The sequence below is a fragment of the Coturnix japonica genome, chromosome 2, assembly GCF_001577835.2.
Source record: "Coturnix japonica isolate 7356 chromosome 2, Coturnix japonica 2.1, whole genome shotgun sequence".
NCBI classification, from domain to species: Eukaryota; Metazoa; Chordata; class Aves; order Galliformes; family Phasianidae; genus Coturnix; species Coturnix japonica.
Window position 1 is genome coordinate 33,326,740 of NC_029517.1, and position 27,157 is coordinate 33,353,896.

Consider the following 27,157-nt stretch of genomic DNA (forward strand, 5'->3'; position numbering starts at 1 on the left):
TTTTACTGCAAATAGTCTAAATGAAGATATTTATCCTGAAACGGTGTTTTGTTGTTGCTGTTGTTTTCTAGGTATCCTAGCGATCTTTGAAAATGGCAACTGCCTCTCTCCCCTCTCTACTTCAGAATCCTTTTCAAGAGCATCAGGAGAAGAACAGCATGAGGGCATACCAGTCCTCTGAGTCAGAAGTATCAGTGTTCACTAATATTGTGTTTCCTCCTGCGTAAAAAATTGCTTATTTCACCTTCTTCTAGAAAATGCCTACATTCTGTCAGATGGAAAATATTTTACTTCATATATTAGTCCAACTTGTGTATCTGCTAATGACTAAGTCAGATTAATGACGTATTCAACCTCACTTTTGCCTGTATCTTTTTCAAACTAACAAATGGTATTCCTCCTATGAAAGAAGATGTTTCATTCTGGTATGTAACACTGAGGTGTTTGATGACTTTTGAAAACGTATACAATGTATGATTCAGCCTGACGTGCTCTTTCCAAAGATGAAGCTGAAAACTATGAGCAATAAGCCAGGCTAGTCAGTCAGTGGGATCTGCTGTGCTCCAAAAGTCCCCAATATCCCTTAACATTTCTGTTAGCGAGAGACCTATTGTGAACGGCTCAATATTTGCAGTCGCAATTCTAGCATCTGCCTTCTAAAAGTAAGAGTGAAATCTGACTCGCCTATTTTTATGTGTGAGAATTACAACAGCCACAAATACTGTATTATTGTTTGCATCCCTGTTTGAGGATATTGTCAATTTTGTAAGAGAAAGGTGGCCATTCAGTCTGTGAGCTAAATATCTTGAGTCTTGAGCAAAGGTTAAATAGGTGATTCCCACAGGTCTGAAAGTCATGACTTAGCTCTTGTTAAAATTCTTTCTAAGCATTAAAAGCTGAGGGGAATGAAGAGAGCTGCATTACTTTAATACTTAGGAAGCCAATCTGTTACAGAATGCTTCAAGGCTCAATTTAAATTTTTGACAAGTTTGTGGCTTTGATAAATAATTAATAAACTAAAAATAGGATGATTAATTGATCATAAAGATTTCCCTACAAAGAAACAGCTGCACAAAAGAGATCCTTCACTTCTTCATATGACTAGCATGAGGAAGGAGCCTTGTGAATACATTTGGGCTGGACAATTGCTTAAATTGAAACATTTTTGTTTCGACAAACGTGAATACTGTATATAAATTAGAGAAACAGGTAATAACTGAAAGACATTTGGAAGGGGAATATAAGTTGCCACCAGCAATGACCATGCATTAGAAGATTAGAATAGCAGAAGACAATATATTGCACCACGTCAGATTGTTTCTGCACATACAGTGCTGATGGAGAAGAAAATAAAGTAGTTAAATTCCAAGAGGTCTTTCTGCGACAGAACATACGAACATATATTCTTTGGCAAGGAATAACACAGAACAGATTCCTTGGGTAGTAACAGGGAGACTGTTATCTATGTATTAGAGACCATTTCCAATTCAGATTGTTATATTTAATTGTTGGAGGAATGAGAGAAAACAGGGTAGTAGCCAACAGACAAATATTACCTGCATCTATTGTTATTGTTATTACTATTAATATCATAGAGTCAAGACAGGAGTACTTAAAAAAAAAACAATTCTGGCTAGAAAGAGATTTTTGTGAGAATAGCAAATGGAAAGTAAATTCACAAGGATGCGCATAGTGTGAATAATTTCTAATATTCTGAGGAAGAAGAGGCAACTACATCTAGGGCTGGTAGAACAAATAGGACCCAGCAAATATTTCAGAGTTATTAGCGGTAATGGATCAATCAGTTCTCCTATTTTCAGTCCATGCAGCAAAACTGAAATTGATGAGATTGCAGAGATATATCCGCAGGGAAAATCTGGCCTGGTGTATAAACACTATCAAATAATTGTGTTTATTTGAAGCATCCTACAGCCTTTTCATCTGCTGAACCACAAACTGAAATCATAACACTTCATTTAGATCCAATTTATGCAAATTATGACACATCCAAGGAGATAAGTACGTATTTCTAACCTGATACAAAATGATTGACTTACATCAGAATTAAATCTCAGCTGGCAAATGTTGCATGATATGATTTGCTTTCTTCGATGAGGAAGAGGAACCCCAAATGTATGATTTATTACAGCTTTCTGAATTGGGTCCATCTGTAAAGGAAGAATACAAGGAAATATAAAAGCTTTTGCTGTTTCACCATATTATATGTTAGCTATATTTGTAAAACCGACACTGCGTCATTCAAAATCGTATTCCATACTAAGGAAAATTATTTTTAATAATATTTATTTTAAGTGCAGTTTTGTGAAAAGGCAATGCAGAGAGGAACAAACAAAAATGCAGTCATATCCTTAGTTCTATATGCATCAGTCTGCCTTTGTTGACAAAATCTGAGTTGAAAACATTTAACAAATTTATTTATCAAAAAATATAACATATTTTAAGCCATAGAAAAGTTAGTTAACTAAATAAAATAAATATATTTCATATAAAATTACTAAGAAAATAATCAATGGAAATGCCAAGGAATAGTAGGTACAAATAACTCCCAGATAACTCATTATTATGAAAGAAATCCATATATACACCAGAAACCAATAAACGATCCATTTCAATAAAGAAAATTCTATTAATCCAATGAAAAATTCAAATTCTCCAAAGATTATTTTCACAATGATTTGGATGAAAATATTTATTTCAAATAAGTCCATTTTTAAGGATGAAATTTGGCTCTGATGAAAAGTATTATTCTGAAAAAGGCCTCCACCAGAAAGCTGATCTGGCAGTATATATGAGTCAGGGTCCTGTAAAAAACAAACAAACAAACAAACAAAACCCAAACCAAAACAATTTTGACATACCTTCACTAAGACTACTCTACTACTGATTTTACTTTGATGACCGAGATCAGCTTCCCCTGATGTATTGGTCAAAATAATTTGTCTTTTTTTTTTCACAAGAAGCCCTGCACAGCTATTTTTAAAATCTAGTAAGAGCTTTACAGCAATTTTGTAAAGCCACCATTTTTTATCTTTGAATTTATTTTTATTTTTTTAAATGAAGCAAATACAACTAACCAATTACCTGATAGTATCAGACAGCTTAATTTGTATGTGTCTTGAGAACAAAACACCTTTTCTATGTCCATGGTCCCATTACTCACTTTTTTGAGTCAGTTAGCAAAGGGCTATTCAGTATAGAATCACAGCTTTCTCTCAGAGTAATCAATGATTCATGGAAGCTGCAATGGTAGACAGTCATGGCCTCTATTGCAGTGAATCCAAAACAGCTCTCTAAAGAGGTAGTGTGTCATATGACAGCTGTTCAGAGTCAGATATGAAGTAGGTCATGGGCTTAAACTAGTTACTGTTGAAAAGAAATTCAGATCGATTAAAAAAAAAAAATCAATTAAAGCTGCAGAGTTTTATAAGAAGACTTAGAAATACCATTTGTAAAACCACCTATACACGAGTACAAGTCCCACCTAGAAACAAGGGATGCCACTATAATACAATCAATAACTGCAACAATAGCTAAAATTGGAAAATTTTGAGTTCTAAAACTCTGTGACATGCTGTGTCACATGAAGACTTTCTGCTGAGACCAGACCATGTGCATAGGGCACTCGTTTTACTTTGTAACCCAATCTTTAAAAAGCCTGTGGTTCAAACATATTATTGTGGGAGACCAAAAGACTAAAATCACATAAGAAAGAAAATAGACAGTAACGGTTTTCTTTTTTTCAACTGCTCCATTTTTCAAGAGGTGACTTCTTATGACAGTAGAACTTACATTACCTTTACCTTGGGATTTTCAACACTAAAACTGGTTTTAACCAACACTATTTTATAGCTGCCAGAATTTCAAGAAACTAGCCTACATTTTTAAGGAATTTCTGCATTGTGTCTTATAAAATGCAGAGGGAAACCTCAAGCTCAGATACATGTTTAAATCAATATTTGGTAGCAGTACATTGTGCATTCTTTCATCCAGTCTATCTGCTTACCTTCACCTTCTTAACTGCAGTTTGACAACAGTACTAGTTCAGCCTGAGGTTAACATATTAAACTCTGACACATTATCTCATGAATGCAAAAAGAAAGTTTATAAACATCTGATCTCTAATATCATAATTTCTCCTGCGTGCTCAGCTGGGAGAGCTCAGCTCAGTTATGCTGAGGCCTAGGTAACTCTAAGCATTAACTTCCTAACTCAACTAGATCACATTCTCCAGAGTGATACTTACTCGGGTTCTGATTATGTGGCAGATGGGGTGTTTGCCTTACAGTGTTGTAACACAATTCTATCCTTTAGCATCAAATAATTCTCTAAAGTGTCTCCTGTCTGTCATTTTCAAGTAGTTCATATATTGATGGGTAGCAATGTAAATCTATGAATTTTATTATTATTATTTTTAACTTATGTTTTTGTGTGTATAAAATGAAGGTTTTGAAAAAAATAGTTCCCAATTTTTTCTTGACCCAGGTTGTTTGACCCAGTTTTAATTACTTGTCTTTCTACATCTTTATTCCTTAGATCTAGTCCTTTCCTGCTATTCTTTTTCCATTGATGCATTGGTCTTTTGGTTCTGCATGATAGAAAAGTGTAATATTCACCACATATTTTAAAGAATTATCTACTATTTAATGAAGGATGGCTTATGTCAAGATGCCCACAACCTACAGAAATACAACTCTGCTGTTTAAAATTAGATAGCCAACAAAACAGTATTTAAGGAGTTGTATGAAAAATACTACCATAGCTAATAAGCTGCAACAAATAAATCTATAGTTGGATTTAACTGTGTTCACAGAAAGAATTCTGGGTTCAAATGCAATGGATTTCTGTTTGAATTGATGCTTTCAGGTCAAGAACAAAGCAAATAACTTTTCAGAATTGGGGGTGGGGAGGGTGGGAAGGAGTAGGGTAGGCTTTTCTGTATTTAGTTTGGTCTTATGGAAAAATGTGGAATTTCTTTCTTAATGCTCCACACATTTTCTCTAGCTTATCTACTGATACAGAATTCCATCTGCACATTTTCATTCCTCTTTTTAAAGATGCAGACTTCTAGATATACAGCTACATTGCCTTATTGTGAACTGGGTGATTTGTGTTTGTGGCTCTGTAAGAAGAAGTGTTCTGGACTGCCTCCAAGATGATTAAGAAAAGCTGCTTCAAAGAAAAAATCCCTTCTCTGCCAATTGCTCTTTGATACCGCAAGGCAGAACTAACGTCCAAACAGAACAGATTCTAATAAAAGCTGGGAGAGAATACTGGAGTGCTATTTGACATTGTTATTTCTTTTCCTGAAGAGTTCATTTGGGAAATACTACTGATCCATAAATTTCAAATAAACATCCAAAAGCACCAGATAAGCTTTCAGAAGTTTTATGCAAGAAATTTGAGAAAAGTGAAAGATGCAGCATGATAAGGACTAAGATCCCACAGACTCTGGAAGACAGAGGGGAGCCCTGCTGAGAGTCAGAGGAATAAAAAGAAATAGTTGATTGTGAGGAAAATAGTGAACAGGGATTTCAGGGATGCATAGAGAGAGAAATAATATCACATAGTTGAGATTATCACTAAGTGTAGAGATACTTAAGAGAATCTCCTGTGCTCAAAGACTGTTTCTGATTACATGTATAAATTGTACTTCAACTTTTGTTAGTGGTATTTGCTTTCAAAATAAAAGTTATCATAATAAACTTCATTAAAATCTGCTTTTTACTTATTATTAGTGCAATCACTGCATTTCTATTTCTTAGATGCAATTGATTAAATTTACTCCATTTACAGTGAAGGACTGAGAAGCTTGCAATTACATGAAGGATTATGATTCATCTGTCAAAACTGTGCAACAGAGCAAGGTTTGTAAGATATCCCTTTACTTTCTCTAGACAAGTTATTTTCATTGCGAGTTACAACACAAAGAGGATAACCTGTACTATATTTGATGCGTTCACCATGTTTTTCTTTCCCATTACTCAGCACTCAGCATCTCTTAATATGTAACACAGGCTGTGACACACTTTCCTAGTGTGATTTTTATTTTCAATACATAAAATACAGAGCAAGTTATTATTATTATTATTATTATTATTATTATTATTATTATTATTATTATTATTAATTTATAATCATTCAAACTGAAAATTCTGACAACATGATATTGTTTGCTTTTCTTGATCACATACTATAATCCCTTCCCAAAATCTTCAGGTTAAGCCTACCATACTTCAGCAAAATCCAGGCTTGAACTGAGGGCATGGCAGAACCTTGTCCCTTGTTCCATTTTTTAGCACTTTCATTACTACTCTCATTTGGCTTAGCTTGCTTGCTTCAAACTCAAACCTGTAAGCCCAGTGGCCTTAGCCACATTCTTTGTTCTTGTGCTTCTCATAGAGTGTAAAAGAATTTTTTATTTTGGGTTCTCCAGATGAAAGAAATAGCTTTTATACAAAGCTTGCAGAATCAAACATCTCCCAGAACCAACCCAGCTTCTTAAAATGCAGATACTGATAGAATGCTATGTTACAGTGAAAATCAACTTAAAATCCAGATACTGATAGAATGCTATGTTACAGTGAAAATCAACTTAAAGGAATGATATTCTGAATACTGATTCTTGCTGTAGGTCTGCATTTCTACAAATAAGTCAAACTGTAAGGGCCTAAGTTAAACAGCTACACTAATATTACTACACTTGCAGGAAAACTATTAATGTCTCTGCATGTGAGCTGAGTATCATGTGAAGATCTGAATCGTAAAATTCTTACGAAATAAAGATAACTCAGAGCTTCTTTCATTCGTAATCTTAAGTCCCAACAAATGATGAAACTAATAAGACCACTGCAAATAACATAAATTCTGTACCAATCACACACACAATGTCTTAATAAGTAAAACAGAATACAATCCTTACCCATATTTTAAGATTTACACTTCACTACATCATCTACTAAACTTAACCCATCCTCAGGACTGCATGATTGTTGCCTATTTAGTACCAAGCTGTTCAAATGCATATAGTTTTCAAAAACAAACAAAACCCTGTATACATTTCCCATTTTAACTTGTTTATTTAATTTGAATAGTACTTCAGCACGAATTCCCAAAGACCTCCTTTTTATTCTTTCGTTGAAAGATTGTAAGTGTGCAGGCATTTTATTTTCTTTCTTAAATGAAGCTATTTAATTGCAGCAGTTGTGTAGTCACCCTTCTGATGCATGTCTAGCACTTTTCTCTGGCTTTTTTTTTTTTTTTTTCCTTTTCTTCTAGTGGACATTTTCACTTGGCAGTGAGGTGCTGAGGCAGCAGCAGCATTTCTGGCAAACTGCTTTAATACAGAGAAACCAGTCAGAGCAAAAGGATTTGCATTCACAGTGGCATTGTGCAGAAATACTGTAACCACATAGCAATTATGCAAATCTGTATACTCTAATAGTGGTTGTCAGTCAAAAGACAAGAATTTGCATATGCTAAGGCTAGTGAGAAATAATCACACAGTGATTATGCTAATCAACCACTAAACAACATGTGAAGTACTGTCAAACTGGAACAAATCTCTGTATGTATGTGCTAAATACAGAAACATCCAGTACTAAAAGAACATTGAAATTGTAGATCGAGCTCTTAAAAACAGGAAATACCTGAATTTAACATATTTAAGGATACACATTTTTAAAATATGAATGCTTATTTTTCCTGAGGGACTCTGTCTTTGTTCTGTCCACAAGATGGACAACCTTCACTTAATGAGGAACTGTTCAATGTTTTGTTTTCTTCAAGTGATTCAATGAATGGCTCTAGACCTCATTTACTGCACAGAGCTGAAATCCTGCTCCCATTGGGAACTATCAGTCTATCCATTGGCACTCCTACAGTTTTCATGGACACAGTATTTTAGTACTTCACAAAGAAGCGAAGTACTAATGAAGAAGTTTTGAAAATAAGTTGAAAGATGATTTTTCATCTTTCCATTTTGCAGCCTTACATGTTAGACTCACAGTTCAAAGAGTCATCCAAGAAAATTTTGGATTAAGTGACTTCCCTTGCATCTCTCAGAAGAACTGGAAATATTCAATTGGCTTTCTGGCTGGAATAGCCTTCCTTTTTCTTCAGTCCCATCTCATTCAGATTTTTTTTTCCAGTTTCTTTAACAAACAAACCAAGATCATGATAGATAATAGTATTCTGAATTAAAAACCCATGATTGTTCCCAAGTGTTCTTCCAAAAGACACAAATTTCTACCAGGCCTAAAAAATTCTCCCAAAGGAGAGAAAATAAAGGGAACTAAACATATTGTCATATTTCTTAATTATCCAGTGAACAATGCCCAATAGTATGATTGCAGCAAAAGAACAGACTAACATGAAATAGACCACCTTGAAACTGAGAGAATACTTTGCAGCATTCCTGACAGACATTAAAAAAGTGGTAAGAAAAGATGGGGTAACTTGTTTACTTGTCTCTTTCCAATTGCTTACTAAAGTGAGTATCGGCAGACAGTAAAAACATGATTAAAACCAAAATGGTTTTTTGAAACTTGAAGAAAAATATTTTACAATCTCTAAAGATACAAATAAAGATGAAAACCTATGGTTCACAAAAGCCATTTGTTTTCTAAGCCTCAACCAATAACGAAGCAAAAACAAGCTGATGAATAAAAGAACACACACACTACAAAAAAAAAAAAAAAAAAAAAAAAAAAAAAAAAAAAAAGGAAGAAAAAAATGGAAAAAAAAAAGGCATTTTCTCATTTTGTGCTTAAGAAAAGAGCTTGAAACAAAAGGTTGGCAGGCATAATGAGGTTACACAACAATTCCCAATAGGATCGTTCACATGTGAATGAATTTCAGAAAACTGGACAAAATGTTATAATTGGTACTTAATAATAGTGGGTCTTTCTAATCACAACAAAAACAAAAGCAAGATGTGTGCCAGACAAGAACTGGCAGAGATGCATTTGATTCACTTCTACAAAACTGGGCCCTGAAAGGAGAAATTCCTCACAAGAGAGTCCAAAGCAACCACTGCAAATAATTACATTTTTCAAAGTACTGACTGTATAAAGATGTGTTTAAAGGGAGGAAAAAATACATAGGTCACTGAGAAACCTATGTCTCCTATTTATTTCCATGGCATTTACAATAGATACAAAGAGTACAATAACACTATTTTGTAGAGCAGATTTTCAGCTACAAAACAATATTTTTCAACATAGTCATCATCATTATTGGTATTTTCACCAGCAATGAACAAGAACCTGCATGCCATACTTGTAAAAAACATGCATGGCCATCCAGAACACAGGTTATAGTTCACTCTGATGTTGCCACTACTGAAATTCACCAACCACTGCCTCACATCCACAGTTTGGTCTCCATAAACATTCAGCAAGCAGTGATGAATGTCAATGGGTGCCATTTTTTCCACATGGAGGAATTCAATTCCACACCTTTGCTTCATATGCATTTCCATGTCAGATGCCATTTTGTCAGACTGCCACTCTGCTGCCATCAGTTGCATAGCAACAAAATGTGAAGGAATATGGGCAGGCAGATTCAACCTCCTGCCGTACCTCTAATATCTGCCTCTTGACCTTGTGGGCCAACATAATAAAATATGAAGTGTTATTTTCGGAGCAGCCCTCTTAATTCTGCAATAGGGCTTACTACAATTAATTGAACTGTTTCTAATACATTATATATATATATATACACACACACACGCATATTTCATATTTATCATGGTCATTCTAATGACCTCAAGGAAGCCATAAAGACCTGAAAAACCCAAGTGATATTTCAAACATAATTAAAATATTCTTTCAATGCTTTATTTTTAAAACATTTCAGATGATTTCAAAATCTATCATTGCAATTTTAGCACTGGGAGAAGTTATAAATCCTAAGCCATACTTGTAGATCCATAGAATATGAGAGTAAATGGGATTCCAAGACACCATTTCATTCATACCTTACACCCTACAATCAAAAAATGTCATGGAGAAAGAGTCATTTTACCTTGTGTTTTTGGAGAGAGGGAAAGTGTAGGAAAGTGATTGAATATTGTCATAAAGTGACAATTATTGGATTTCTCTCCTGGTTCTTAAACAAATGCCAGCCTTTCTTCAAAATCTTGTAGGTGCATTTCACTTCAGTTGCAAGTGCAGATAATATTTTGGTGTAGTTATTTAATCCCCAGTGCTTTTATTTTTTCCTGTTTTAGGTCAGTAATGAAAAATGTTCATAAAGCATTCAAATTCCTTCTCTCAGAAGAATTATTCTGCTGTCTTCAGGAAATTCAAGCATAGAAAACTTGTGACTCAAGACAATTTTATTTAAATTGTCAGTAATTGTCATCAATAAAGAAAAATACTTTTCTCCCAGCTTCTCACCTTTGAACTGCAGTGCTACAGTGCTAAAGGTATATTCAGCTGCACATGTCATGCAGCAGAATATACCTTTATGAGCAGTAATGATTCAGTATAAAAATAGCTATAAGAATTGCTGTGCACTGCTATATTCACAGGCCTTATATGAATCACTATGAGCATTTTATCTCCTAGCATGGAAAAACATTTTTAGTCTGCTCAGCTTATAGATCTTGTAGGTTATGATCCATAGGAGAAGTCACCAACATGCTAGATATCATCAGCTCTCAGCCTTGATTGAACAGGTTGAGAGATTGTTGCATGCTCAGGAAACTCACTTCCACTAAGAGAGAGAAAAACGTGAAATAAATAGGAAAACGAAATATGTAGTAAATTCTCTTGATATATTTGAAAGCTTATAAACCTATGAATGTATAACTTGCTGTGCTTCTTAACTGCATATGTAAAACCATTAGACTTCAGTACTAAACTGAAGAGGTCTTCAAGGAACATGAGAAAAAAGGTGGTCAGAAGGTCTTATTGTTTTCTGGCTTGCATTTTAATAAGTTACTGTAGAGTCTAAAATTCAGACCAGTTTGATTTCTGCTTCAGCCCTTTGTAGGAAGAAACAGTACACAAAGACATAAAAGAGATTAGAACAAGTAGAGATTGTAATACTATTGACTCTCCTCTCTGCCAATTGAAAAGTCTCACATTTTCTTAAAATAAATGATGGTACTCAATCAAAATTATACTTCCTAGAGGTGAAAAGAACCAATTTTGGGTGTCCATACCGTGACTCTACTTTTTCAATGATTCTCTACAAATCACCACTAAGGTTCATTCTGCCTACTGTTAGTTTTAGTGATTGAATAACCAGTGCAATCCAGCACTAAACATCTGTGGACAATATAGTTATAGCTCATTCATTACTTGAGGTGCTTTAATTTCTTCCTAGCCATCTCTGAAATGTGACACATTAAGTAAATTTCAGCATGTTTTTTACTCATTTGGGAAAAGATGAAATATTAGCAGTGTACACTTTCATGCTATTTAACCTTTAACTATCTATCTGAATGATATATCAAAATTAAAATTTAGAATTATTAAACTTATTGCCATGGCAATTATTCTGACTCTGACTTCTTGTGTGCATTCAGAAGTATTAGTTGAAATGATCCAGATACATCAGAGAAGGTTAATATGGCACTTACCCCTCTCTTTCCACAAATAGATACCTATATATATACAAAGTCAAACACAGAATCATCACAGAATCACTGAAGTAGGAGAAGACAGTCAAGAACATCCAGTCCAAATACCAATGTGTGGAGATACTAGAAATCTTCACTTCAGTTTCTGGAACTGTTTCACTACTTTGCTTCCCTACCTCATTGTAAAAGGACAGTATAAAAGTGGAAAATTAATTTACTTCTTCACCATCATGACAGTTCACGACACCTTCTATTTTAATACTAGTCATTTCGCTTGGACCTAGTTCATTTATTTTCTTGAGTTCTCTTTTTAAAAGTTAATAGATGCTGATTTCAGTACTTTTAGGTCAAGTAAACTCAAAACGGATGCCCTTATCCCAAATCAAACCCAGCTACACAGGTCATGTATGGATCTTTAACACACAAGGTAGTCATAGCTGAGGACTGCAGTGAAAGTTATGGTCTAGCTTATATAGGACTGTGTCCATTGTAGTGGAAGCCTAAATGAGCAAATAAGTGCTGCTGGGAACCAGAAGGAGAGAAAAACTGAAAAGAAACACCTATATGCTGAGCTACTGTAGAGAATTAGACAATATAGTTCTTACATCTTGTTACAGTAGCCCCAGCCTAAATACCAGTATTGCTCTCTGGTACCCATAACATTCATAATGAAGCTAGGGTGCCCTTGAGTATTGTGAATTCAACAGTGAAAAGAGTTTCATGTATATTATGAACTTAAAATAGGGAGTCTCATCAAAATATATCATAGCAATGTACAAAGACCACTTATAGAGAGGTAATTAACATCTTAAAACTGAACTATACTAGAAATTTTGGAAAATCCACTTGCACTTTAGCACAAGACAATAGAAGTAGAACTGATTTGAAATCATCCATGTCTGGAGTATCTCACATAAACACCTACAAATGTGAAAACAGTTTCATTGCCAGTGAACTGTCTAGTTTTTTCCTGAAAGTCAGGCATTTAATATGCAACACCACTGCTAGTATATCTTTTCAGAAAAGAAAATCCATTATAATGATTCAGTTCTGGTTATTTTGAAGGATTCATTTTATAATGTGTAATTTTATGCCTATAGATGGCTTGTTCTTGCTTTTACGTTAAAAGCTGTACACCACAGACATCCACAATACAGAATAAGTAAGATCCTGACAAGATGGTAGAAACTAACATATTACAGGGAAAAATAAAGAAAAAAAGGAAGAAACTAAAAGACCAGTACAAACCCCGAAGGGTTTGTTTCTATCTACCTTATACCCGCAGGGCTCTCTTAGCACTGAGTTTGTTTTTATTTTCTACCCACTGAATTAACTACAATTATACAAACAACATCATCAATGAAAAAAATAATCTTTTCTCCTGCTCTTTTAGCTTTATAGTGAAATAGTATTAGCAAAGAATCCTATCCACTAGCACTTATTCCTGTTTATCTCAACACACATAGAATGAGTTCAAACCTAGATTTCAGTTGGACCTCAGTTTCAAAACTGTATCTAGATCTTAATACTTACATTACTGTACACACTTATATGTCAAGATTAATTATCAGTGACAAGGATCTTTTTGACACACTTAAAAGGCCAAGGAATACTATTCTTCTGTTTCCTACAGGAACTGAGAGCAAGCAATGGATCAAGGTCACCACAGTGGTCTGTGCCTGAATGTGGATCTAAACCCAAAATTACCACTCATCTCGTCTTCTCAGATTAGAGCAGCACCCATAGAAAACTCATCTCTATGCATCATGAGGCTCTTGGTTCTTGTACTGAATTACAGTTTCACCTAATGGGAGGGAAGCTTTTACTTGGCAGTTCTTAGGAGCAGCTGCAGGCACGAAACGTTCTTGCATGGAATAGGATAACTAAAAAACATATTTCCCTCAGGAGCAGCTACAGCCTTCAATGTTCCAAACCTCTAGCCTTCTTCTTTTCCTGTATCTTTTTATAATCGTTGCAGCATCTTTAGGCACTACCAAGAAACCTGTATTTATTGTAATCGCCTTGTAACTTTTGAAGCTGATTGCTTCCGCAATGATTGTGCCCACAACCTGAAGAAAAAGGAAGCCCAGAGACTCAATTACAAAATTAAAAACAATGTGTGGTTTGTTACAATAAAATGGACTTGTATCTGCTCAGATCCTTCTACAGAAGAGAAATCCTTCTTAAAAAGAGGCATTTGTGCAATCATCAATTTGAATTAATCATTTGGAAGATCTTTTTGTTCTTTCCTTCAGAAAATGTTCCGTTCACACTCCACATGAGGAGTCACAAAGGATACTCACAGCACAAGGTAGTGGCTGATCCTGAAAACCTAGGAACCTTGCCGTAGGTTCTTGAGAACAGTTCTTCAGCATTGAGGCCATTCAGTGCTTACAAGTGGCACTTCTGAAACATCAACTCTCAAGTACCTGCTTTTAGTTATCCACTCAGATGAATGATTATCACCAGTGCAAATGTTCTCTTTTTGTTCTTTTTTTTCCTGTCACTCCTTGTCTTTCTTATTGTTAACCGCAACTGGAATTCTAACTCCTCATGTAGCATTATGCAGTTCTCAAGGTGAGGATTTGTAACATCACTTATACACTGATTCACAATACTACCTCTAAATGCACATAATGAAGGGTTTCATTGTCTTTCTCTGACCAAAAACAAAGTAAAACAAGTCAGAAAAGTCCACCTGGCAAGACCTTTTATGTTATCAGGCAGGTCACATTTCTCAACTGTTAAAAATGAACTCAGCTAGAAAATGTCACTTCCTGGCTGTTGTCTGGAAGACATGTATGTCATCAAACCTGCTCCTGGATGAGGTTGGTATCTGAATTTGTATACTTGTTTGGTCCGAAACAAGTGCAATTGCTTATAATAAATTAACCAGTGCATTCATGATGTCTGTTAAATTAATATCACAATCTTCAGGCAATAAGTTTCTAATCTCTGGAGCCTCCATAGAAATCAGACACAGCCTATTTGATATTTCCTTAAGACTCTTTGAGAAAAATGAATATTTTGCTAATAATGGTCAGTAACTATGCAAATATCCAGTAATTCCACCACTCACAGTAAAACATAGGACAAAAGGTAATTAAAAAAAAAAGAGTACAACAAAGAAAAAAAATACAAAACCAACAGCAATAACAAATACATACAGAATTCAGAAATGATTAGTACAAGACAGAAGTTAATTATTAAGAAAGGAAGTAAAATTGTTCTCCTGTCAAAATTTTCAAAACCTATGTTGTTCACAACAATGTAAATATACAAGATCAAAGCTGCAACTTTAAAGTGGCACATCGTGAGTCCTGTTTCTAAAATTATACTTTTGCTGTCTAAGATTAATCAGGGTAGTTAATGAAGCAAAAAATTACATTTATAATCCAGTCTGAATACAGCTGTACTGCAAGCTAAGATCTAAGTGCCATTAAGGTAAATGGAATTAATGGGCTGTCCCTGGCAATCTTTATATCTATCAGTTACTAATTAACATTCTTCTGTAAAAAGTAATTTATGGGGAAAAAACACACAGAGAAGCAATAACATTAAAACTTGCAACATGCACTATGGTCACAGAGTAGCTGTGCAGCTGTAATAGACAATATGTTGCGTTCTTTTCAACAGAAAACAAGAAAGGACCAACTGGCACTGCACTAAGTAAAATCTTTTGTTATGTCATTTATTTTATATGACAGCAAATTATTACTTCCAAGGATGAACTTTTGTAGGAAACGTAGACTTTGGCTAACAGTGGAGGGATCAAGAAGAGGAAGCAATAAAATCCCAATAGTTAAATTACACAGTAAGAAGAATGAACGCTGTGTGTTATCTTTGTAGATAATGTAACACTTCTAACATACAACTCCCAGCTTGATTACTAATTTTACACATTCAGTACCTGCATTTGCTGCATAAAAGTGTTCCTGTCAGTCTTCACCACAATTTTAATTTGTCTCTCTTTCATTTTTGACTTTATGACATGAATAAAGGTGAACTATTATTTAAGGCGCCCTTTAAAATTTTCCTTATCTTCTTGCCTGTAAACCTGTGCAGAATCACTTCACAAGCCATGAACTAACAGTAGAGAATAAATCTGAGAGTGGACATAATAACTGCCCTTTTCTGGACAAGTTATGTGCCTCGTTTCTTTTGGAGGAGAGAGAAAAAGCAGAAACAGAAACACAAATATGCAGTCTGTGGCATGAATCAAAATCAAAAAGTGATTGTTGCATCTGAAAAATACTCCTCTCAATAAAGGCAATAGAAACTAGTTGTTCAGAAACAATATCAAAATATTTACATTTACTTATAGCATTAGAAGAAAAAACTTTAATCATTCTAAAACAAAAGCCCATTTAAGACCATCTTTGGATCACTGATAACAGTACTATCCCAAGAAAACAGAACAAGAATGATTTTAATCTCCCCAGTTCCTGCCCAAAAATGGTATATATCTACCAAATGATATATTACTACCAAAAATGGTAATAATGCTATTGCTGATGTTTATATGAAATTCATTAAATAATAAGGCATTCCCTATATTTCATACTTATTTCCTACATCAGTCACAATGAATTTTGTTTCTAATAGAAATGACAATTGACACTAATTGCCATTTATTACCTTCCAATTAAAGTTGTAAATAAAAATTTAGTATAGAAACACATTTTTCAGATAGCCAGTAAGATGCCAACAATAAAAGAATATATGAAAATCCTAACTTACATGAACAGCTATTTTGCACATACTGACAATAATTAACAGATAAGATTTTTAATTAACTCACAAAGACTTAGCATAATTTACCACAGAGGGAACAAAAAGCCCCTGACCCCTTGTAAAATTAATCGTATTGCTATGAAGATATGTTTTAAATTGGTAAAAATGCTTACTTGTTCTGATAGCACTAAAATGAAATTCTAAAAACACTGTATTGTCAATAGGATTTCCTTCCTTTGTCACTCCATCATGACCTCTCTCCCCCCCATATAAGATTGCATACAGCATTACTTCTGGACTATATAATTTTAAGCAGTAGCACAGCAGAAGTTTTTTAGAAATCAATGTTAAGCCTGCAGAGAAAAGAAGGAAGAGACTACAAACCAACTACCAAAAACTACAACAGACTTAGTGAATTTACTGCTTCAGGAGGAAAAAGAGAACTTACATAATTTCTTTTTTTTCTGAGGGAGTTGGACATGATAACGGATAAACCCTGCCAGCATAGATTCAACTGAAATGCAGTAAACACTGAAAAGTATGTAGGATACTTTCATTCCATTCAGAGGCAGATGTTGGTGGTATGACAATACAGGTTAAATCTTCCCACCAGTATTCCTTTACATTTTGTTGCAGTGCAACAGATGGCAGCAGAGGGGCAGTCTGACAAAACGCCATCATGCATGTTAAGCAAAGGTGAGGAACTGAATTCCTCCATATGGAAAAAATGGCACCCACTGACATTCATGTGGTTACACATAGACAAAGTATGCCTGTGATCTCTCTCCCTATTCTCTTAAAAAGCAGTTTCATAGCAGACAAGACTCCATTTTTTGACAATTTACTACTGTCCTACTTTAACACCTACTGTTGTTACTCACTGACTAGGAACAAAGTTAGTTACTCCCACTACCTCCATAAATACGTCTCCAAGAAGACAAACACCTCACTTTTCTCCAAGTGGATGAGAATTGCCTGAATGCAATGAATCTCATTTTTGCTGCTGCCATTACACCGCGTCTTCAGAAAACACCTCCAGGTGTCCATTGACAGAAACTGATGAAGGGGCCTCAAACTGTTCCTTACAGAGTACAGCCGATAAACAAACACATATAAGTGACAACAGATCAAACTTAATTTGATAGTGCTACTGTATTATTGCTATACCAAAAATTTCTAACAAATCCAAGCAAAAATCTTCAACTGAGTTAAGAGCATGAAGTCATCCACCCTTTGTGTTCTGATAGGTTTATTTTCCAACCCATGTTCCTTATGAACAGTCAGTGTATTAGGCCATTAGATCTCACAAAGAAGATGAGATCCTTACCTCAATGAACAGCATGATAAAGCGGATGCATAGTGGTAGTTAAAAGGCAAAATACAGTTTGATCAAAGTATCACCTCAAAATAGAACTAAGTTAAAATTGTCCTTTTCATTTGAAGCAACAGCAATACTAAGAAGCTACAACTGATGCAGGGGTAAAGTACTGTTATAACCAATGCAGACTAAAACAATTTTTTACAGTCAAATGTTATCATCCCCTACTTTAGTGTCCACTCCTACTCCCACAAGAGTACTCACAAATATGCTATGAGTTAAAAATTCTGCTGCTTTTTAAAACTAAAAATGCAGCAAGCAAAATCTAGTTACATACAATATTACTACTTGGAAATAACTCAAAGAGAGTTTATATATCCAAATCATTATGTCATCCCCAAACTATGTAAGAAAATTCACTACTTCAGACCAATGGAGATAATAAGCTTATATCAGCTGAAATAATGAGTGTTACATTTGAGAGTCTGACCTCACACTTAACTGAAGCATCTGACCTGATGTTTAGCTTCATTTTTGTGAAACATTGAAAAGAATGTTTCTCATTCTGCCAAGACTGCTGCCAAGAGTAAATCTGCAATAAGCATATACTACACAGTTCAGAAAAATTCAAGTCAATCTGCCACCCATCCTCAGTGGAACCTGAATACAAGAAACTTTGTGTTTCTATTAACCCATCAAAATACAACTGAGGTACACGGGATGCTACAGAATAAAATCATTAAATAAAACCAACCTGAGTTGTTCAGAAGCTAGGATCTACCATCGTTTGCAATAAGTTGGTTTCTCAGATCAGCACAGAGTCTGATCCAACTCTGTGAAACAACTCTGAGAAACAGAGTATTCATGCTTTTTGCAAAAGAAAATATAAATAAAAATAAATAAATATAAATATAATATGATGTGATTTTCCTGTAGTCCTTTGTAAATTTCTAGCTGTCATTGCACTTAGGACAAAGAATTAAGAGTAAATACCTAAACTGCAGATCTATCAAAGCACTGAAAACAGTTTACTTCCTGAATTTATATAGTAGGCCAAATCCACATCATGGTACATTTAAACCCTCTGTGTTTACGGTTATCTGAAAATGGAGAATCTATACATTGTCCATTTCAGTGGATTCTTGCCCTGTACATCAGTCTCTAATTTACACAGTGCTAGGTACAAAAACAACTAACAGGGTTGGACCAATATAAACATGGTAAGAAAGAGGATATAACACCATCATACTAGAATAGTCTATGTCTGCTCAGAATATCACATCCTGAAAAAACAAAACAAAACAAAACAAAAAAAACAACAAAAAACCAATATGAACACGTATGTATAACGTCCTGAGTTTCAATAGCAGTATAATTAAACTGCAGATAAAAGTTAATCGAAGGCATTTTATTTCCTAACATGTCAAAAGAACACATACTCTCACAGCAGATGTTTTGGCAAGTGGAATGCAGATCAAACCTGAGCTCTAATTGTGAGCTTCTTCCTCATTGTGTGAATTTTCAAACTGAACATCTCACTAACTTAAGCACTCAACCAGCTTTTGTTTTGCTCAAGCAAGTGTGTGAAATCTAAACTGCTATTTATAAGCAGTAATAGCATATTTTGTTTTTAAAGCACAAAACGTTTGGAAATTAGTATTCCTTAATTTATGTTAAAATAAAATGTCACGTTCTTCTCTTGATGGAAAGATAATTTGGAAATATCCAGTAGGGAACAATATCACAGTTAAATTAAAATCACCAATTTCTGTCTGTAGGTCTTTACCTATTTTGTCCTGTTTTGCTATCAGACAAATACCAAAATATTTTGTAGAAGCTCCAACGCTAAATCCCACATACAACCAAAGTGCTGATCTGAACAGAATCTAATCCATGCTTCTAGATCCTCATCCTCAGGCTCATATCTTTATCTGAGAGTCATCATTTGGACGAGAGGCAGCATGATCTCTCATAGTTTAGGTTGTACTTAGTATCTTGCTTTACCCTTATTCCCTATCCTCCCACATTCATTTATACTCAGAGATCCACCAAAATTATAAGCACTGAAAATGATTTTAAGGCTCTCTAGAGTAAAACTGCAGTAATGTAATGATCACAATTTTAGTGAAAGCATGTCTTAACAAGATATTTGCCTTACCAAATCACTATGTTTTATATTCCTTTTCCCACTACTAATCTCATCCTTTACTATTTCTACTTGATTTCTGTGTTCTGGAAAATTTTGAAGGGAAGTGAATGGAAAACAGTAAAAGAAAAGTAGCTGTGTATGAGAAGGCTAACTTGTTGGTCCAGTATATAATTTCTGTTACCAGCTTTGCCCTTGAAGACTGGATAGAATCTTTCCTGCTTTGTTTCTTCAACAGTGCCCTTTTATATGTTTTTATATCCTCTAATCAAAACAGTCCTCATCTCTTTGCTTTACTGTATGCCTTCAGAATTCACACAATAATTTAGTTTAAAACATGCTTCCAATTGTCATCTGCTGAAGCTCCCTAGTTTGAAACGCAGCACCTACAGGCAGCATGTCCAGGACCATATTTAGGGTGAATGAAATTTTGATTATCTTTTTGTGTTTAATCTGTCAGGAAGCTAAACACCACAGTCATTCACTCACTCTCCACTATTAGTGGGATGATGAGAAAGAGAGAACCGGAAACAAAATAGAACTTATGGGTTGAAATAAAAACTATTAACTATGATTGAAAAGGAAAAGATAGAAAAAGAAATGCCATTATACGTTTGTATATAGATAAGTACTTGCCACTTGTTAGCTGGTGCCCAGCGAATAATGCAACTGCACACCGAATGATGTATTGCTAACAGCACAATGTCTCACCACCAGTTGACTGATGCCCAAGTAATTCCCAAGCAGTAGCTCATTCCTTGTCCAACAGCCCACAGCTTTAAAGCCTTCCGCATGAGCTTACATGGTAAGGAATAACTCCCTTACTTAATTCAGGCCAGATGTTGTCTCCAGGTGTGCACTCATCATTCATTAACAACCAAAACATTGCTGATCTATTAACATACTCTCAGGTGAAACCAAGATATCTTTGATGGAGAGTCCACAGCTTCCTTGGGCAAACTAGTATATTGTATGACAACATTCACTGTGGAAAAAAATCATTCCTGATATCCAATTGGAATACCCTGTATCAACTGGCTACTTCAGATAAAGCATTTTAAGACAGCATAGTGACTATATATCAGGGGGAAATTATTTACAGAGAGAATGGTGAGATGCTGGAACAAGCTGCCCAGAGAGGCTGTGGATGCTCTGTTTCTGATGATGGATGGGGCCCTGGGAACCCCGGTCTAGTACCAGATCTGGATGTTGTTGGCCCTGCCTGTGGCAGGGGGGTTGGAACTTGATGATCCTTAGGTTCCCTTCCAACCCAAGCCATTCTACTATTCTATGATTCTATAGTTTAGATACCTAAACTAGTCATCCAGGCTTCTGCTATAGTTATGGGAGGTAACCACTCCTGAAGCTGGCAAATGTCATCACAGCTAAGGATCTCAGATAGAATAGGCTGCATTCTGTGGCTATAAATCCTTCTGCTTTAACTTGGGAAAGAACTAAATGGTTGCTTAACATTGGGCATTTTGATTTAGAAATCAATTTAAGTCAGATACGTATTATCCAATACAACTTCAGTTTCTGCAAGAAAAGACTTGCTTATATCCTCCCACACTGGAGGTTGAACAGCTTACTATGAAAAAAGATTGAATTGTTAAGCATGTAGAGCTAAGGAAATCAAAAGCCAGAATTGTATTTTTATGGTCCTCTTATATATTGGAATGCCCTCAAATTAAATATCTCAGATCCCACTAACATATTCAAATATCATAATTCTCAATACTGATCTTTTAACTGGCATTATTATTAGAGCAACATATCTATTTAACGATTGAATTGATTGAATTTCTAACTTTATGAAAAACAAAACAAAACAAAAAAAAAACACTGTGATTTATTCCAACATTTATTTTCCTTACTCTGCACCACAGCTCTTTCATTATTTTTTTTTCCAGCCAATAGTAAGGGAAATCTATAGCAGCATTTTAGCTGTTTTATCTACTACTAAGTTTAGGGGAATCTACTATCTCGCCTTTTAAATCCTTATGCAAATGACAATTTGAGGTCTAATATGCAGTTTGATTAGGACATTTATCTTCACAAATCAAATATATTCAATTGCATTCTTTGTTTAAATCACTTAAGATTGATTAGAAAGCTGAATGTAATCAAAACACTTCCTTTAATTAATCACCTACCTAAGGAGGAGCCAGTAGAAAGTCATAGAATCATAGAATCCTTTGAGTTGGAAGGGTCATGACCTTTAAAGGTCATCTAGTCCAACTCCCCTGCAATGAACAGGGACAAAGTGATGGCATCAAAAATCATATGTGAATAATAAGTTAAGAAAAGCTCAATAGCTAGAACCACATGCTTCTGAGGAAGACATAACATAAAATGTGTAGATAAATGGGATAGTTACTCAATTTTACTAGAAAGACTAGGAAATCAATGCAGTAAAGCATCTCAGATAAAATTTTGCAGAAAAGAGCTGTCTGGATGTTGGTATTTTTCTGTTTTGTTTTGTGTTACATGTTTGGTTTTTAACTTGATCCAATATTCTCGAGTGTTTATCTAGAGCCAAACCATGGTAATTCACAGAAACAGACTAAATCTGAGCCATAAATCGTAACCGTAATCATAAATATATTTATCTCCCCATAAATACTTCTGTCTGGATGAAGCAAAAAACCAAATGTCCTAGGGACTGAGATATACTATTACCTTCAGCATAATAATGAATGCAGAAATTTAGTGTTGGTAACAAGCAGTCATTATAGGTAAGCCCATAATTAATTATTATTATTTTTTTTAATGTTTGGGAGCAATATGATAGAAGTTTGTAACTTAAAAGCACATATTATCTAAGCATAAAGCATTCTGATAGTGCAGATGTCTGTTATCCTTTATTACTTGTAGGACTCTCCAGGCACATTACATTTCTAAACTTTCTGTGAATATTAGTTTATTTTCAGAACAGAAACCAAAGCAGGCGAACACAGCCTTAAGGGAATGAATGCACTATCACTCTATTACAAAAATGACAAGTAGACTGGAGCATTACAATGGAGAACTTACTTTATCAAAATCGGAAAACTTGACTAGGCCCTGAGAATTGTGATTAACTGATGGGGATGAACAATCTGCAGAACTAGCAAAGACTCACTTTGCTGAATTAATGGATTTCTGCCAACCTGCTAAGGTTGTCCTTGCCTAAAGAGTCATGAGTATATTGCATTCATCTGCTCCAAGCGTAGAAATCAACTGAAAACTAAACAGTGACAAACAGAAACAAATCTGGTAAATAACCTGCTTGCAATTACAATCTAAGAGGTTACTGCAGGCATGTCCAACCCACAGCCTGCATGCAGCCCAGCACTGCCTGCAATGCAGCCCATCCCCCTCCCTGTGATTTAAAGGTAGTGGCTTTTCCCCATGGAGCAGCCCCAGGCATGCTCCCATTGCTCAACAGCAACCAAACTGTCAGCACACTATTAATGCCATGTCAGCTGAAATCAGGCCATGGGGAGGGCAGTGCTGTGCAACGCTCACTCAAGTGATGGCAAATAATTGTATGTTTTTTGATACACTGTCTGAACACAGGGCTTTGAACAGCAAAGAATATGCAGCTGTGCTTCCCTTTTTAACAAAGGATTTTGATAATAGAAACACAGAATCCTGATGCTGGAAAGCATCTTTAAAGTTCATATAGACCAACCCCTTGCAATGAATAGGGACAGCTACAGATGGATCAGGGTGCGCTAAGCTTCCCTCCAGACTGAACTTTAATACCTTCAGTGATGGGGCTTCCTCCACATTTCTAGGCAACCTGTTCGAGCGCCTTACCACCCTCACTATGAAGGAATTCTTCCTTATATCTAGCCTTAATCTCCCCTTTGCAAGGTTGAATTTTTTCTCCCTTGTCCTATCACAAAAGACCCTGCTAAAGAATCTGTCCACAACTTTCTTACAACCACAATTTAGAAAGGCCCCTAAAAGTCTCCTTTCTCTTCTCCAGGCTTAACAGCACTTTCAGCTCTCAGCCTGTTCTCATAGGAGAGGTGTTCTGTCTCCTGGATCATTTTTGTGGCCCTACTTTAGATCTTCTCCAGCAGGTCTGTGTCTCTCCCATACTGAGGATTCTACATCAGATGCAGTACTCCAAGTGAGGTCTCACCAGTGGAGAGGTGCCCTCCCCCAACCTGCTACCACATTTCTTTGGATACAGTCCAGGATATCGTTGTCTTTCTGGGCTGCAAGGCCACATTGTTGGCTTATGTCCAGCTTGCTATCTACCAGTACCCCCAAGTCCTTTTCAGCAGGGCTGTGCTCAATCCTTTCATCTCCCAGCTTGTATTGGTAGTGGGGGTTGCCTCAACCCAGGTGCAAGACCTTGCACTTGGCTTTGCTGAACCTCATGGGGTTTTCTTGGGTCCACTGCTCAAGACTATCTGTGCCTCTCTGGATGGCATTCCCTCCTTTTCAAGTGTCAACTGTATCCCATAACTTGGGATTTCAAGACTGCAAAAAATAATAATCAATTTATGTTTGTGAGATCATTTCAGTTGGTATTAAATACATGAACTGCAAATTTTCAAAAGGGATATACTGAGTTGCAACCAGATATTTAACTCAAAAATCTGATCATGCCTCTTTAATGGACTTTCATAATCCCTGTGTTAGCAGAGAAAAATATCCTTCACAATCACTTATTCATGTTATTGCTTTCTGGCAGTACACACATTGTGAACAATTATTGTCAACAATGAAGTATTGCAAGAGTAAAACTTCATAAAAAATCTCTGAAAAACACCTTGAGACCTCACTAAGAATGGCAACCACTGCCACCGAATCAGACAGGTACGTTAGATTCACAAAAACTAGGAGAAATATTCCATGTTCTATGTTTTTCTCCTGTACTTTTAAAAATATGTCTTAAGAAAAATATTTAAAATTAAAATGTTTAATTACTTATGTATTAACAATACTGTACATTCTGTGAGGACTGCCTTGAAAGTAATGCATCCTGTTTAATTATATTGGCACTGAACATCAGAGGTGGATACTGGTGGTATGGAAGCAGAGGCTGAATCTTCCCACCTGTATTCTGTTACACTGTGTTGTTAACTGTCAGATAGCAACAGAGGGGCTGCATATTAAAATGTTGCCTGACATGGAAGTGCATATAAAAAAGAAGGTGTGTAATTGAATTTCTCCATGCAGAAAAGATTGCACCCATTGACATTCACCAATACTTGCTGAATGTTTATGGAGACCAAATGGTGAATGTGAGCACAGTGAGGTGGTGGATGCAGGGTTTCAGGAGTATTGACAATGGGTCACCTTCACTGGTGCAGATTGTTATGAGCATTACATGCAGACTTTTGTTAATACTGGGAAAAATGAATAGCTAATGGTGGTGACTATGTTGAAAAAATGTTTTGCAGATGAGAATTCGTTCTATCAAACAGTGTTACTGTGCTCTGTTGTTTTCATGGAAATATATGAAGCATTAATTCTGGAGCAACCTATGTATACGTGGTCTAAGGCAATTTCTATTCATTAAATGAAGCCCATGCAAGCCAAACGGTTGGACATCCAAGAGTTACTGGATCACAATCATGGTGTAAACACTCTCTCATGTTGCCATGTAGCCATTCAAATGTAAGGCAACACACTGATATTTTAGCAGTATTTCCTATACAAAATTCTTCAGACAAATCTAAAATTAAGCTTCAGATAGCAACTGTTTTAATGGGCAGATACAAATAAAGTGCTTGTGGTAATTACTTTGTAATGAAATGGATGGACATTAAGACCAAATTCATGTTACTCAGAATTGACATCTCATAAGTAAAATTATAATGGATAAGTAAATTGAAGTAAACTAAGCCCCAAGGTTGTGTTTTAATTATTACCAGTTTGAGGAAGAAATATTTTAAAAAAGCTAATTACAACTCAGAAAACACGAGGACAAAAAACAAACAAACAAAAGCAAAAACAACAACAAAAACCCAACCCAAAACATAAATGAATGGCTTGTTTATAATCTTGAGTTTTGTTCTGTCTTTGAACAGCATTCATATTAAATCCCCACGCTTCCAGTGTCACCCACAATCTCCTGTTGCCATACAGGACTTCCTTGTTCAAAATCTACCCAGATACTGCTACCTGTATGATGGGTAATTTTTATCCAATAAGACTGCCAAGCCATTTAAGAATCACCTCTATAAGCAAGAATGTTATTTCTCAGAAAATAAATAAATAAATAAATAAATAAATAAAATTTAAAAAAAAAAACTTAAAAATATGGGGTCTCTTTCGCATTCTGTACTACAAGTAGACTGGAAAAGTTAAGCAAAACCAATGACTTTTGGTAATATCATGTGATAAAAGCCTACTAAGGCAATTATTTTCTAGCATAGCTTTGAATTCTGGAGCAGCATATACTTACTGCCAGCAGTAGCTGCTTAAAAATCTGCTGGTTACATAATCATCTTAAATCTCTGAGAAGGTTGAAGACTTAATTTTTTCTAATGATACCTAAAGACCAAAGCAGATGATTGGTAATTTTCCTCATATTTAAGAGATGTTGCACACTAAGACATATTTATTGCAGTGCAAAGTAGCTTTTTTATGCATGTGTGTGTGTGTGTGTGTGTGTGTATTACTAATTAATCTTGTGTCTAACAAATTTTTGAGATGTTTAATTACCAAAGTTCAAGTTGTTCATCACAACCTTTCTCCTGATGCTTTCCATTCCATAGAAATGTTGTTTTAAAAAATGTAGATAAAATCCTACAGGACACTATTCTAGGTCCAGTTAGTACGAAGCAGAGACACTAATCAAATCTGATGAATGAACAAACAAGGATAAGAATCCTAATGCATTTTACACACTGTATTATGTATTTTCAGGTTCAGAGTTGGTTAAGATTATGTTGTAGGTAGGTAGGTAGGTAGGTTTCAGGTGGTAGACGAAGGACAGGAAAGAAAAGACAAGGAAGAAGAGGAGGAAGGAGGAAGGAGGAACGGAAGGAGGAGGACAGGAAAGGACAGGAAAGAACAAAGAAAAGGAAGGAGAAAAAAGGAAGGAAAAGAAGGAAGGAAGGCAGGAAAGGAAGGAAAGGACAACGCGCAAAAGAAGCAAGGGCAAGGAAGCGAAAGGAAGGAAGGAAGGAACAGGAAAGGAAAAGAGAAAGACGAGCAAAGGAAGGAAGGAAGGAAAGGAAGGAAGGAAAGGAAGAAGGACAAGAGAAGGAGGCAAGGAGGAAGGAAGGCTAGGAAGGAAGAGAAGGAAGAACAGGAAGGCAGGAAGAACGAGAAAAAGAAAAAGGAAGGAAGGAAGGAAGGAAGGAAGGAAGGAAGGAAGGAAGGAAGGAAGGAAGGAAGGCTT

The 27,157-nt window shown here is 35.5% G+C and overlaps 1 protein-coding gene across 1 annotated transcript in view; it reads right to left on the reverse strand.

Annotated features, from left to right (window-relative positions):
• ZNF385D (zinc finger protein 385D) overlaps nt 1–27,157 on the reverse strand; it is a 374,041-nt gene that overhangs the window by 87,408 nt on the left and 259,476 nt on the right. The window contains exon 4 of the mRNA XM_015853987.2: nt 2,058–2,168. Within this exon, the coding sequence (XP_015709473.1) occupies nt 2,058–2,168 (111 nt within the window). The remainder of the gene's footprint in view (nt 1–2,057; nt 2,169–27,157) is intronic.